Source organism: Dendrobates tinctorius, unplaced genomic scaffold, assembly GCF_039654945.1.
Source record: "Dendrobates tinctorius isolate UK_male_01 unplaced genomic scaffold, ASM3965494v1 ptg000069l, whole genome shotgun sequence".
Taxonomy (NCBI): Eukaryota; Metazoa; Chordata; class Amphibia; order Anura; family Dendrobatidae; genus Dendrobates; species Dendrobates tinctorius.
In genome coordinates this window covers 35,382,537-35,395,430 of record NW_027361737.1, presented here as the reverse complement: position 1 = coordinate 35,395,430, position 12,894 = coordinate 35,382,537, and the positions used below count along the sequence as shown (strand labels likewise).

The window sequence follows — 12,894 nt, the reverse complement described above, 5'->3', positions numbered from 1 at the left end:
TCTCCTGAGCATGCTGATACCTCATAGGTGGGAGAATGCTACTGTTTGGCACACGGCAGGGCTCGGAAGGGAAAGAGCGCCATTTCACTTTTTGAATGTAAAATTTGCTGGAATAACTAGCGTTTGGAGAGCCTCTGATGTGCCTAAACAGTGGAAACTCCCCATAAGTAACACCATTTTGGAAAGTAGACCCCTTAGGGAACTTATCTAGATGTGTATTGAGCACCTTGAACCCACAGGTGCTTCACGGAAGTTTACAACGTAGAGCCATGGAAATAAAAAAATCACATTTTTCCAAAATAAATCTTTTTTAGCTCTATATTTTGCATTTTCATAATGGTAACAGGTGAAATTGCTCTATACAATTTGTTGTGAAATTTCTCCTGAGTATACTGATACCCCATATGTGGGGGAATAGTACTGTTTGGGCGCACAGCAGAGCTTGGAAGGGAAGGAGCACCATTTGCTTTTAGAATGTAAAATTTACTGTAGTAATTAGTGGATGCCATGTAGTGTTTGGAGAGCCTATAATGTGCCTAAACAGTGAAAACCCCCCTCAAGTGACCCCATTTTGGAAATGAAAACCCTTTGGAAATTTATCTACAGATATAGTGACGATTTTGACTCCATGGGTGTTTTCCAGAAACAAGCAGTAGTGGATGTTGCTGAGTCAAAATTGCAAACTGCCGTTGTAGTGACCAGTACATTATGCTCAGCTCGTGCTTCTGGAGACATGCACCTGTAAATTAGGTGGGCTTTCATCACTACAGAAATGCCGAACATGTGGGCGCTAAATGTTTAGGCACACTGGGGCTCAGAAGGAAAGGGGGCATTTGGATTTAGGCATGGAGAATTTGCTGAATTTCTTTTGGGGAGAGTGAAGCTATTTAACTTTTCCAGAGCCTTTGTGCTACCAGTAACGTGGAAGCTCCCTATATTTCTGTTAACAGATGACGGACCCATGTGAGGACTTGTTTTTTTGTGGATTGAGTTGAAGCTTTTATTGTGAACATTTTACCTCACGTTAGGGATCAAATTAATCCATTGTTCTAAGCTGAGCACTTTGGGGTTTCCATCTAAATCTCTGAGTGACGTGACAGATGAAACCCCCGAGGGATCTATTCACTATAATGAGGCAGCAGATTTACTCTGGACTCCGTCTGGCCTCTGTTCAACGGTGTCCTTTTCAGAAGTGCACAAAACTGTGGCCGACAGCACTTTTATGCAATCCTAAAAAGACAGACACTGCCGGATCACAGGTGCTATGGTCTCCACAGTGCCTCCATCTGTCTCATTATAGGGAATCTTCTGCCGGGAGTTATGTCTGAATTACGTATTTCAGAGGTTTACACAGAAATCCTGGTATAAGCACTCAGCGCAGAGCGCAGGATAAATGTGCGCCGAGCCTTACTGCAATCTTTGGGAGGCAGAATGAAAAAAATCAATAGCATGTGAAGAAGTGGTTTCATTTATTTTTTACACCATTCCTCATGCGGTATAAGTGATTAGGCGACTTTATTCTTTGGGTCGGTGTGATTACAATGATACCAGATTTATATTGGATTTTTATGTTTGGCTGCTGTGACACACTAAAAGACGCTTTTTATTGTGAAAACTAGTTTTTGCATCACCACATTTTGAGAGCTATAATTTTTCATATTTTGGACCACAGAGTCATGTTATGGCTTTTTTTTGCAGGACGAGCTGACATTTTTATTGGTATCATTTTCGAGCTCATGACATTTTTTGATCGCTTTCTATTCTGATTTTCGAGGGACAGAATGAACAAAAACCAGCAATTCAAGAATGTTTTTTTGTTTTTTTTACACCAGTCCGCGAGTGGTAAAATTGATAAGACAGCTTTATTCTTCGGGTCAGTACGATTACAGCGATAGCTCATTTATAATTTTTTATGTTTTGGTGCTTTTACACAAAAAAAAACTATTTTATAGAAAAAATAATTATTTTTGCACCACTTTATTCTGAGAGCTATAACTTTTTTATTTTTCTGTTGATGGAGCTGTATGGCGGCTTGTTTTTTGCATGACAAGATGATATTTTCAGCAGTACCATTTTTATTTACATCCGTCTTTTTTATTGCGTTTTTGTTCGGCGGTAAGATGATAAAGCATTGTTTTTTACCTCATTTTTTATTTATTTTTTTTACAGTTTTCACTGAAAAGGTTAACTAGTGGGACAGTTTTATAGAGCAAGTCCTTAAGGATGAGGCGATACCAAATATGTGGACTTTTATAGTTTTTTGTTTTATTACTTACATAAATAAATGTATTTATTGGAAAAATATTTATTTTTGTTTTTATTTAGGAATTTTTGAAAAAATATTTTTACACATTCTAATATTTTTTTTTTACCTTTTATATATTGTCCCAGGATGGGACATCACTATATAATGTCAAATTGCTGATCTGACACTTTCCACTGCTTAGTATCAGATCAGCGATCTGACAGGCAGGGAAGGAGGCATGCCGGAGCCTGCTCTCAGCAGGTAATAAAAAGCCACCTTACCTGCAGGACCCGGAGGGACTCAGTGGCCATCTTGGTGCCGGAGGTCTCATGGAGACCATCAGACAATCGCGATGCTTCTCTATGCAGCTGTCACTACTGACAGCGGAATCAGAGGGGTTAAATGCCTGCGATTGGTGCTAGCACCGATCATGGGCATTGCTGCGGGGTGTCAGCTGTCACATACAGGTGACACCTGCACTCGTTTGCCGCGGCAGTCAGTGTGAGGCCACGCGATCGTGCCGCCATAGATATACTGCTCTTTGCATTGAAAGCACCTCCGGCAAAGCAGTATATATACGGACCTACGGTGCATGTCGGGAAGGGGTTAAAGAGTTGTCCAGGACTTTAATATTGATGGCCTACCCTAGCATAGGACATCAATGTCTGATCGGTGGTGGTGCGACACCCCGCACCCCCACCGATCAGCTGTTCCAGATTTTGGCGGCAACTGGAACTGCTCAGTTACGGAGCTGCAAAGCACTGCTCAGTCGATTGTATAGTGGCTGCAGCCGGATTCTGCACATCTGTCCCCTATTCAAATCAATAGGGACGAACGTGCAGCACCCAGTGGCAGCCACTATTCTTTCGACAGACCTGTGCTGAGAAGTTCATTGGTGGCCTATCTCTAGGCCATCATTGTTAAAGTCCCATACAATCCCTTTATTGGTTAAAATTGCAAAGTGCTCTTAAAAACAAGCTACTTTGCAACTTAATTCTTATTAAAAATGCTATCTGCTCTCAAGAACGGAGGGATTTTTAATTATTCACTGCTTATTGCCAAAGTTGCAGCCAGCCTTTCAGTGGCCGGTCTCCTAGGCAAGGAGTGCACGCTGTTTGCTATGCAGCTTGCAAATGCTGCTCTGAAGCTGGCTGGTTCTCTAAATCTGGTGTGGTGCTATACTCCCATGCTGCAGAGGTAATACTGGCTCTGTTAACTGTATCGGAGCATATAGCTCAGAAAAGTAGCACAACCATACCACCGGTCTGAAGAGTCAATCTTCAGGAGTGCACCAAGTCCCAGAAATCAGGAAGCTAAGAGGTAGGAGAGCTGTGCTCTCCTGAAGACAGAAGTTAAGCACACTCCTTTTAGGATACTTGCCTCTCTTGCAGACTTCCCCTTCGCTATCATCTTCTAACTGTTCAGAAGCAGTCAAAAAATCCTCTTCAATCGATGAAACTGAGCAGTTGGTGTCATCCTCAGCTCGGAGTGGGCTTGTGTCAGGTAGTAGATTGTTCTCTTGGGCTAACTCCAACCCCAGAAGAAACTTGTTCAGTTCCACTATGATGGCATTTGAGCTGTTCTCCATTTTACCTCGTAGCAGTAGACAAACTTCATCTGGCTGCGAGACCTCAAAGACAATGGGAAATACTTGTGTCAGTAATGCTTAAGCCATAATTTATCTTTTTATAAACTAACATTATTCAATAATCAATTTATCTATCAGTTATCAATTTATTTATCAACAAAGCAATACTTTTTTTGCACAAATCGTAGCAGCACATGGAAGTATTTGAAACTTTGGGACATATTTTAAAAGAGAAAATTGCTTTACCTTCAGCTTATAATTCTTTTTTTCTGGCCTGCAGACTCTCTGTAAATGCTTAGAAATATCTTACTTAATCAAATGTTAGTCTAGGATAAAACAGTGAAAAATCCACAAGGAGGAAGGGTGACTGTGAAGAACTACACCTTGCAGCCTGCTTGACGTCACTAATACGTCGGGGATCACAAGGTACGGTCTCACCACTTTCACCAACGTGATGTTCCGCACCCCCTGAGGATACATAATGTCAGCTTGGCACAGCTGATGTGTCACACCACTCGTTAGAAACCCTGACAGTCTGAGAGACCCCTTTCACTAGAACCAGTGGAACAGAGCCGTGCCAGCCCGGTAGGACTGCAACCAGTTCCTTGTTAGCCATTACCGGAATTATATCGGACTAGAGTCCAGCCCCGGTAGCATATGACGTTAAACTGAGAACACCGAAGTGTGGATTCGTGGATTAAGATAAAAGAGCAGCCCAAGGTTTAAAATAGAAAAACCACTGCTGGTCTACATGCACCTTCACCCATGAAATCTTGTCACATGGGATGAGACATTATTGCAGAATGGAGCGTGTACAGATATGAGAAGGGAAAAAGAGAAAAGGGCCATGGAAGCTCCCTACCCAAGAAAAAAAAAAAGAATATTTGGCTGGATCAGAGAAGAGCAGATCTCCCAACTTTGCAGTCCTTACAAAGTAATTTTCCTCACATGGAAGATCTAGATTCCCCTTTCATAGCACCCATAAAGTATTGGGTCGCCCTCCCAGGGCTGTGGGATACTTGGTACCGGGCCGGTCTCTCAGATGGGAATGTCACAGCAGCGGTGACCCGGTCCGTGGCCCTGGGCTCCCAAGTAAAAGGAAGAATGAATGGTGAAATGTAGTGGAAATGAATAGTTCGTGATGCCACCTGTGGTGTCGGCAAGGGAGGTGTTAAGCCAACGCTGCATGCAGATCCTCTGGGACTGATGGTATGGCGCAGCAAAGATGTTATAGCTCCCCACAGGTAGCGCTGTAGTCCCAGGGCAGTGTAGATGTAGAGGCCAAGGGAAGACGTAGGTGAGGCAATGTCGAGCACCAAGATGTAGCAGTGCCGGGTGTGTTGGCGCAGGAATAAGTGGAGGACACCAGAGCATGCAGTTCAAAAGCTTTACTCACAGTCTGTTGTGCAAACAGGTGCCTGCCTCCGTGCCGTGTCCTCCGGGTCAGGGACTCAGTCAACCTCCAGGCCAGATGGAATACTCCTTTCCAACACTCCGCCAACATGTGCCTTTCTGAACGTCTCCTCTATAGCACCTTTAGATGAAGTACTCCTAGTACTGAGTTACACTGGAGTTCCTCCTGTCTGATGTCCCTATGAACTGTACTTGTACGGCAGACAGCTGTAGCCTGCTTCGGGGACTCCTTGCTACTAAGTCCCAGCTCACTATCCAGTTGCTGTTGTGCCCCCAAGTCTTGTGTGGGAATAAAGTGGTCACTACTTCTATCCCTCTGGTGTCTGCTGCAGGACCATTAGTATCCATACAACCTCGGGGACTGGGCCCCGGCCTTGCGCTTAGAACTTCTAGGAAGGGTTCTCCTCTAACCCACGTCCTCTGTTCTCTTTTACTCCTCACGTTCCGTACTAATCCTTTCTTTCTATGGAGAATCAGGCTTCCAGTCTATGTTGCTCTCTCTTCCTTTCCCATGCCAGCAGACCCAGGTCACTGGGATCTGCTGCAAAACTTCCATCCATCCATCCCTCTCTCTGGGGATCTTCCTCTCTCCAGCTCTCTAATCAACTAACTTCTAATCCTAAACTCTTCCCGCTCCTTGTAATGTAAACTAACTCCGCCCACCTCCCAGCACGTTTCGTGTTCCAAGCAGGGAGCCACCAATGGGTGCTTTGCTACACTCCAAGCAGGGAGCCGCCGAAGGTGCTTTGCTACACTACTTTGTGGTGTGGGGTGCAGGTGTTGGAACGTGGTTGGGAGTCTCCCCCTTACCTGGATGGTGGGATACCACACCTCAGGAAGAGGCGCTATAGAGGAGACGTTCAGAAAAGGCACATAAGTTGGCGGAGAGTTGGAAGGGAGCATTCCATCTTGCCTGGAGGTTGACTGCGTCCCTGACCCGGAGGACACGGCACAGAAGCGGGCACTACAGACTGTGAGTAAAGCTTTGGAACTACATGCCCTGGTGTCCTCCATTCCTTTCTGCGTCCGTCCGCCTGGCACTGCTACATCCCCTGCGCCAAACCCTACACCATCTAAGTGTCTCTTCACCTATCCTGCCCTGGGACAACAGCCGTGCCTGTGGAGGGCTATAACATCATTGCTGCACCACAACATCTGTCCCGGAGGATTTGTCTGCAGCGTCGGCTTAACACCTAGCTTGCCGAACACCACAGGTGGCGTCACAAACTATTCCATTAACTACATTCCACCATTTGCGCCCCCCGCCATTTGCTTGGGCGCCCGGGGCCACGGTCCGGGTCACCGCTGCTGTGACACATCCCGCTGACACCGGCCCGGTACCGAGTACCCCACGGCCCTGGAAGGGTGACCCAACTGGAAGAAGGAAGTGCGGCAGCAGGCTACAGTGATCTGGGTCTGCTGGCACAGGAAAGAGACAGAGAAAGGAAGCTTGATTCTCCATTGGAAAGAAGGATTAGCACGGAACGTGAGGAGAATAAGAGAACAAGGACCAGGGTTAGAGGAGAACCCTTTTCACGTTCTAAGCGCAAGGCCGGGGTCCGGTCCCCGAGGTTGTACGGATACTAATGGTCCTGCAGCAGACACCAGAGGAATAGAAGTAGTGACCACTTTATTCCCACACAAGACTTGGGGGCACAACAGCAACATATTAGTGAGCCGGGACTTAGCAGCAAGGAGTCCCCGAAGCAGGCTACAGCTGTCTGCCGTACAAGTAGCGTTCATAGGAACATCTGACAGGAGGCAATCTAGTGTAACTCAGTACTGAGAGTACTTCACTCAAAGGCGCTATAAGAGGTGACGTTCAGAAAAGGCACAGAGTGTTGGAAAGGAGTACTTCATCTTGTCTGGAAGTTGGCTGAGCTCCTGACCTGGAGGACACGGCACGGAGGCGGGCACCTGTACCTGCAACAGACTGTAAGTAAAGCTTTGGAACTACATGCCCTGGTGTCCTCCATTTATTCCGGCGCCAACCTGCCCAGCACTGCTACATCCCTTGCACCTGACACTATACCATCTACGTGTCACTTCACCTACACTGCCCTGGGACTACAGCCCTGCCTGTGGAGGGCTATAACATCACTGCTGCACCACACCATCTGTCCCAGAGGATCTGTCTGAAGCGTCGGCTTAACACCTTCATTGCCGAACACCACAGGTGGCGTCACGAATCACTTATAAACTTTCACCACCATAAGCACAGTGAAACAACCCCCCTTTGAAATGGAGCCCCAGGGCCACGGACCGGGTCACCGCTGCTGTGACGACCCCCAGTTGAGAAGATCAACCGGCCTGGTACCGAGTACCCCACGGCCCTGGTGAGTGAGGGCGCTCCATTTTCATCTATTTTGTACAAGATTAGGGAAAGATATAGAATAGGAGGGAAGTTATTGTATAAGACAAGATTGGGTATCGATTAGTTAGGCACTATAGAGCTAGGGAATGAGAGTGTCAACCTAGGCATAGTTAAAGGAAGGGATATTCCAGGTTGGGAGGAGTTAGAGATGGGTGTAGTACAGAGCAGTAAGAGATATAATGGTGAGACTTCCTGATTAGGTTAGACATGAAGTGTTGTAGCAATGATAGAGAAGACAGATAGCCCTGGGGCTGGAGATTGCTGAGGCAATGAGAGATCCCAGGCTAAGCAGCATGTGAGCCGTCACCATCTATTGAAGTGACCATTCCAAAGGGGATCTGGGGCTAATGGCCGGGACTAGGCAGAGCTGAGCGCACCTTTTACCTTTTTCCAATGGAAACTGGACAAGGGGAATGGGAGGAAGATGGTGGACCTAGGGGCATGGACGCTGTAGAAGTGAAAGGCGTGTCTGCGGGACAGAAGTTGTCAGAAGAGGCAGGGAGAGCTCAAGGAATGCAAATGGATGTGAATTGTGCTATATCTGTGCTAAAATCCCTGTCTTCAAGTAAAATTGAACTGTTGAGTATGATCATGGAGTCTGGAATTGTTTGTGTGAACCTTGAATCTGGAGCTGAGATTACAGGATTGTAAGGAACTCTGTAGCCAAATATGAGCATTCTACTTTACACACAACAGGTGGGACATTGTGTTTCCTTTGTGGGGTGCCAGAGTGTGGAGACACAACAGCACCTTGCCATGACTACCACCCTGGTCACCTCACAATAGGTCCAATAGGTCCAACGTGTGAGATCTGTCACTCACAGGCTTCTGAGGCTTGACACCCAGCTGAGCTATGTGTCCTGTTACAGCTGCACAAAGGAAGAGGGTTTTATAATCCCATGTCAAATTGGATACAAATGATTGACATATAATTATATTTTCCTCCTACAGAAGTTCTAGATTCCCCTTTCATTGCACCCATAAAGTATGATGCCAAAAAAGTGCCCCTCAAACGCAGTATGATTCACCAACAAAGAATTCCTCCACAGTACCCTCCACAGGCACAGTATGATGACCCTACTGTACCCCACCTCAACTTCCCCAGGTAAAGTATGGTGACACTAACAGTATGATCCCCATCTGTCACCCCCACAAAGCCCTCAATGCAGCCCCACACATCGCCACACTGTATAATTGTCTTCAATAGCCCTTCAAACAGCATAATGACTGCCGTACAGCATGATGGACCCCACAAAAACCTTAACACTGTGTAATCTTGTATACAGCATAATAGCCCCCACATTTCCCTCCATAAAGTATAAAAGCTTCCACATAGCCCTCCAAATATTACAATGACCCCCACATTGCCCTCCAAATATTACAATAACCACCATAACCCTCCAAATATTATAATGGCCCCTACATAGCCCCCTATATAGTATAATGGGCACTATGGCCCTACACCCTGCACCCCAAAACCCTCTATACAGTATAATGCACTTCCCATAATCCTCCATATATAATAATGCACCCCAAACTCCTCCATATAGCATAATGCACTCCCCATAGATCTCCATATATGTTCACCCTGCTTCGGTCTTCAAGCATCTGCTCCGCCGTTCACTTCATTAGCTCATTTTATCTTTGACTAGTTCTCAAAATATCATTATGACAGGGGGAGGGGAAGGCGTACAATATGTCATGGTAGGGTGATGTCATGATGTTTTGAGGCCATCCAGCATTACCCTCAGCTGCGACCATAGGCTCGTGGGCACCTGTTTTGCCAGAAAACCTTTTCCGTATCACTGACTCCCAGGGACCCCACCCAAAATCCGCCAGGCAATTAAAAAAATCTGAACACAAAGGGGAGGTTATCGTCCACAATTTAGCCACCAACTCCAAGAACTACCTCAACACAGTCACAGCGAGCATTACCGGACTCCTTATAATACTTGTCACCTCACCAAAAGAAATGCCCGCTCCTTCTTGAATGCTCAAGGCCCATAAATCCCAATTGCATTCAAGTGCACCCCATCGCGCACTTAATTCCACTCACTGTACTTAAATTCCATGTGCCTCACTACAACCTCTCCGTTCCTTGCAATAAAACTTCCTATTGCTCTATTCATTTTTATTCTCCTCTTATTGATCCTGTTGACAGACCGAGCAACGTGCCAAGTTTTTCTGGGTTTTTAGGTACATATCATCCCCTGAGAAAGAAGTGTTAACTTCGAAACGCATTGGGAATTAAAAGTATATAAGTATATTATCTGCAAGGAGTCGTTTGTCCAGCAGCGCACGTTTAAATCCAAAAATTCTTTCTTTGTAAATCTAATGATTTATGGTCACTGATTTATGGTCTATTCCATTGTGCCTGAAACTCTCCTGTTATTGGTGAGTATAATAGCTTGATTTATATCCATTTTTACTTGGGTAAGACCCTATTGCGCTCTTTCTCTTTTAGTTTTAACCAAGTTTTTCTGGGCACAATATTCAACCACACTAGCTTTAATTTTAGAATAAGCTGTCCTAAAATGCCAAAAAATTGTGGGGAATGTCCCTAATCAAATCCCTAAAAGGGCAAATCTCAAGGTCATTTTCCCTCTACATGCAACACCAGCATATCAGGGGGAACGATCTAACAACGCAAAACGGTGAAAATCTGGCAACGTCTGTCACCATATCATGCCACAAACCCCAATCCATCTCACTACAACCTTGTTCCTCGGAAAACCCAACTGACACCCGTTTTTCTGCATATCAGCCCTCAGCACCACCCAATACACAAATGAGTGCCCCAAAATTAACACTAGTGGTGCTCCTCCTATGGGGAGAAAGAGCAGAGCAGAGGAGAGGGGGGAAGGGAAAAAGAAGGGAGGTGAAAAACAAAACAACTCGATCTGTATGCATGAAGATACATTTTAAATTCTTAATCCAAAAACAAATGTCTCCCATTCCACACTCCACCCCTCCCTCATGCCAAATGAGGTCGCACATAAAGTTTATATCTTCTTGACTGCCACTGACCTATTTTTTAACCACCTTAGCCGGAACTCCCATTTTTTGGGCTCAGTTAAGGAAGGAATGAGAGAAGAACTTGTCAGCCTCCAACCCCAAAGATTCCAGGCACTTCCTTAAAACTGCCACGAATTGATGCCAAGACAGAAAAGACCCGTCTTTGTGCTTTAATAATGGACCCGAACAATCCACTCCTAAGCCTAAATAACTTTTAAAACACTCCAATGGACACATTTTGGACCCCCTCAATGCCCCCAAGATAACCATTTTCTCTCTTCCACCTTGATCTGTTTTGGATTGATACATCCAAAATTCAATGGATTAAACTAACGCAACCGCATCCAGATCCAATACAAACCCTCTTTAACTGAGGATGGAGAAACGAATTTCCCTATTTTCATGGCTTCAAAAAATGACCAAGAAAATCCAGCTAAAACAACATCACCTCAAATTGAGAGTTACATATTTGCACCCCTAATTCCTCCAGAAGCTTAAATGAAACTGGTTTAAGAGTATCTGTCTTCATGAGCCCCTTCCTAAAACCCTTCAGTGCCTGACCCACAAAGAAGCGCTTCGTGATATCCTCCAAATCCCTAAACTTAACACCAACTGTTATCCCCGCCAAAAAAACAAATGTTTTAAATAGACCACCTTTCCGCCACCACCCAACTTAGCCAACAAAGCAATGCACCTATGAGGTTCTCTTCTGACCCCACCTCGCTGAATTCCCGCCTCCCACTTCCTCAAAGCTGCTTTGTACGCTACCCATGTACTGTTTTGCAAAGGACGCTCTAGCAACCCTACGCTCGAATACCAGCTCCAAGAGCTATGTTGGCCACTTGCAGCTTGCGGACTCCGCATCTGGTGCGAAAACAATCTCATTGCAATCAAAAGAGAGAATCAGCAAATGAATTCTCAACCCCTGGCTCATAAATTACCACAACACATAGGTTAAGGCAAGGGCACAGCAAAACAAAATACCTCAACAAATGTACAACAGGTGCAGAGGACCCAGATAAATTATTTATTGCCATCACCACTAATGACTCACAGTCAAAGTACCAACTCAGCGATCATTACTGACCGGTCATAATACTTATCCAGAAAACCATCCTAAACTGACAAATCATGCTTGAGTTCCCTCATTAAAAAAATATAATGCAGAGGAAATGACACACCTGCCGTTGACGCCACCAGGTGGCGAGAAAACACTGGGCCCATGGGCATAATCCAGCAAGCAAAATCAAGCTTCCTTAGCAATAATTAAAGGTCCCTCAACTGAATTTTTTAAGCTGGTCTGCATTACGAACCTTTGTGTGCAAATCCACTCTTTTTTCCTTGGGCAACTTGCACTCCATCCGCACAGTATCAATGGTGATATAAAAAAAACTAATACAGGTACAGGGGCTTTCTATCTTTTCTTGTGCTAAAGGAACTCCAAAATGACAAGCTACCCATTCAATAGATCTCAACAATGACTGACAAATAGGGGAACCGGGTGGCCCAATGAATAAAAAGTCATCAAGGTAGTGAACAGCTGAAGTTATGCTGGATATATTATATATAACCCATTCCAAAAATAAACTAAATGCTTTAAAATAAGCACAAAAAATTGAGCACCCCATGGGAAGACACCTATCTACAAAATCAGAACCTTCCGAAAAGCAACCCAACAAATGTAAACTATCCGGGCGCACCATCAACAAACAGAAAGCAGATTTAATATCAGCTTTAGCCAACAATGCCCCTTTTCCCTAAGCCCTAACCCAACCAATTGTTGCATCAAAAGAGGTATAAACCACTGAACAAAGGTCTTGGTCTATGCCGTCTTTAACTGAAGAACTTTTTGGGTAACGAATCACGATGAATGTTGAATGAACCTGAATTTTGGCAACTTCTAAAGGCGAGACCACTAAATTATGTAGTAGGGTGACTCAAACAGACACGCCACTTCCGCTTTTCCTCCTTTTCCATCTTTCTCTTATCTTTCTTTCCACAAGTTAAATTTTTCCAAGCTAAGGAGGAAACATTTTTCATAGGAGTATCGCCGAGAAGGACTGCAGACATTTTGTTGTAGCCTGAAACACTAGAAGCAGCAGGCCCGGTCACATGACTGGTTGTGGGCACACCCGGTGTCACCACATCCATGGCTCTGCTCGGGGCTGTGTTTATACTTTATTGGCATGGTTTCCAGCAACGTGTTTTGAGGCTCACAGGCCAAGAGACGTACATTCCATCATAACACAATAACTGACA

The 12,894-nt window shown here is 45.0% G+C and overlaps 1 protein-coding gene across 1 annotated transcript in view; it reads right to left on the bottom strand.

The window, feature by feature from the left end:
* Positions 1-12,894, bottom strand: part of SPHKAP (SPHK1 interactor, AKAP domain containing) — a 411,513-nt gene that overhangs the window by 47,387 nt on the left and 351,232 nt on the right. Inside the window, exon 6 of the mRNA XM_073581316.1 lies at positions 3,626-3,875. Within this exon, the coding sequence (XP_073437417.1) occupies positions 3,626-3,875 (250 nt within the window). The remainder of the gene's footprint in view (positions 1-3,625; positions 3,876-12,894) is intronic.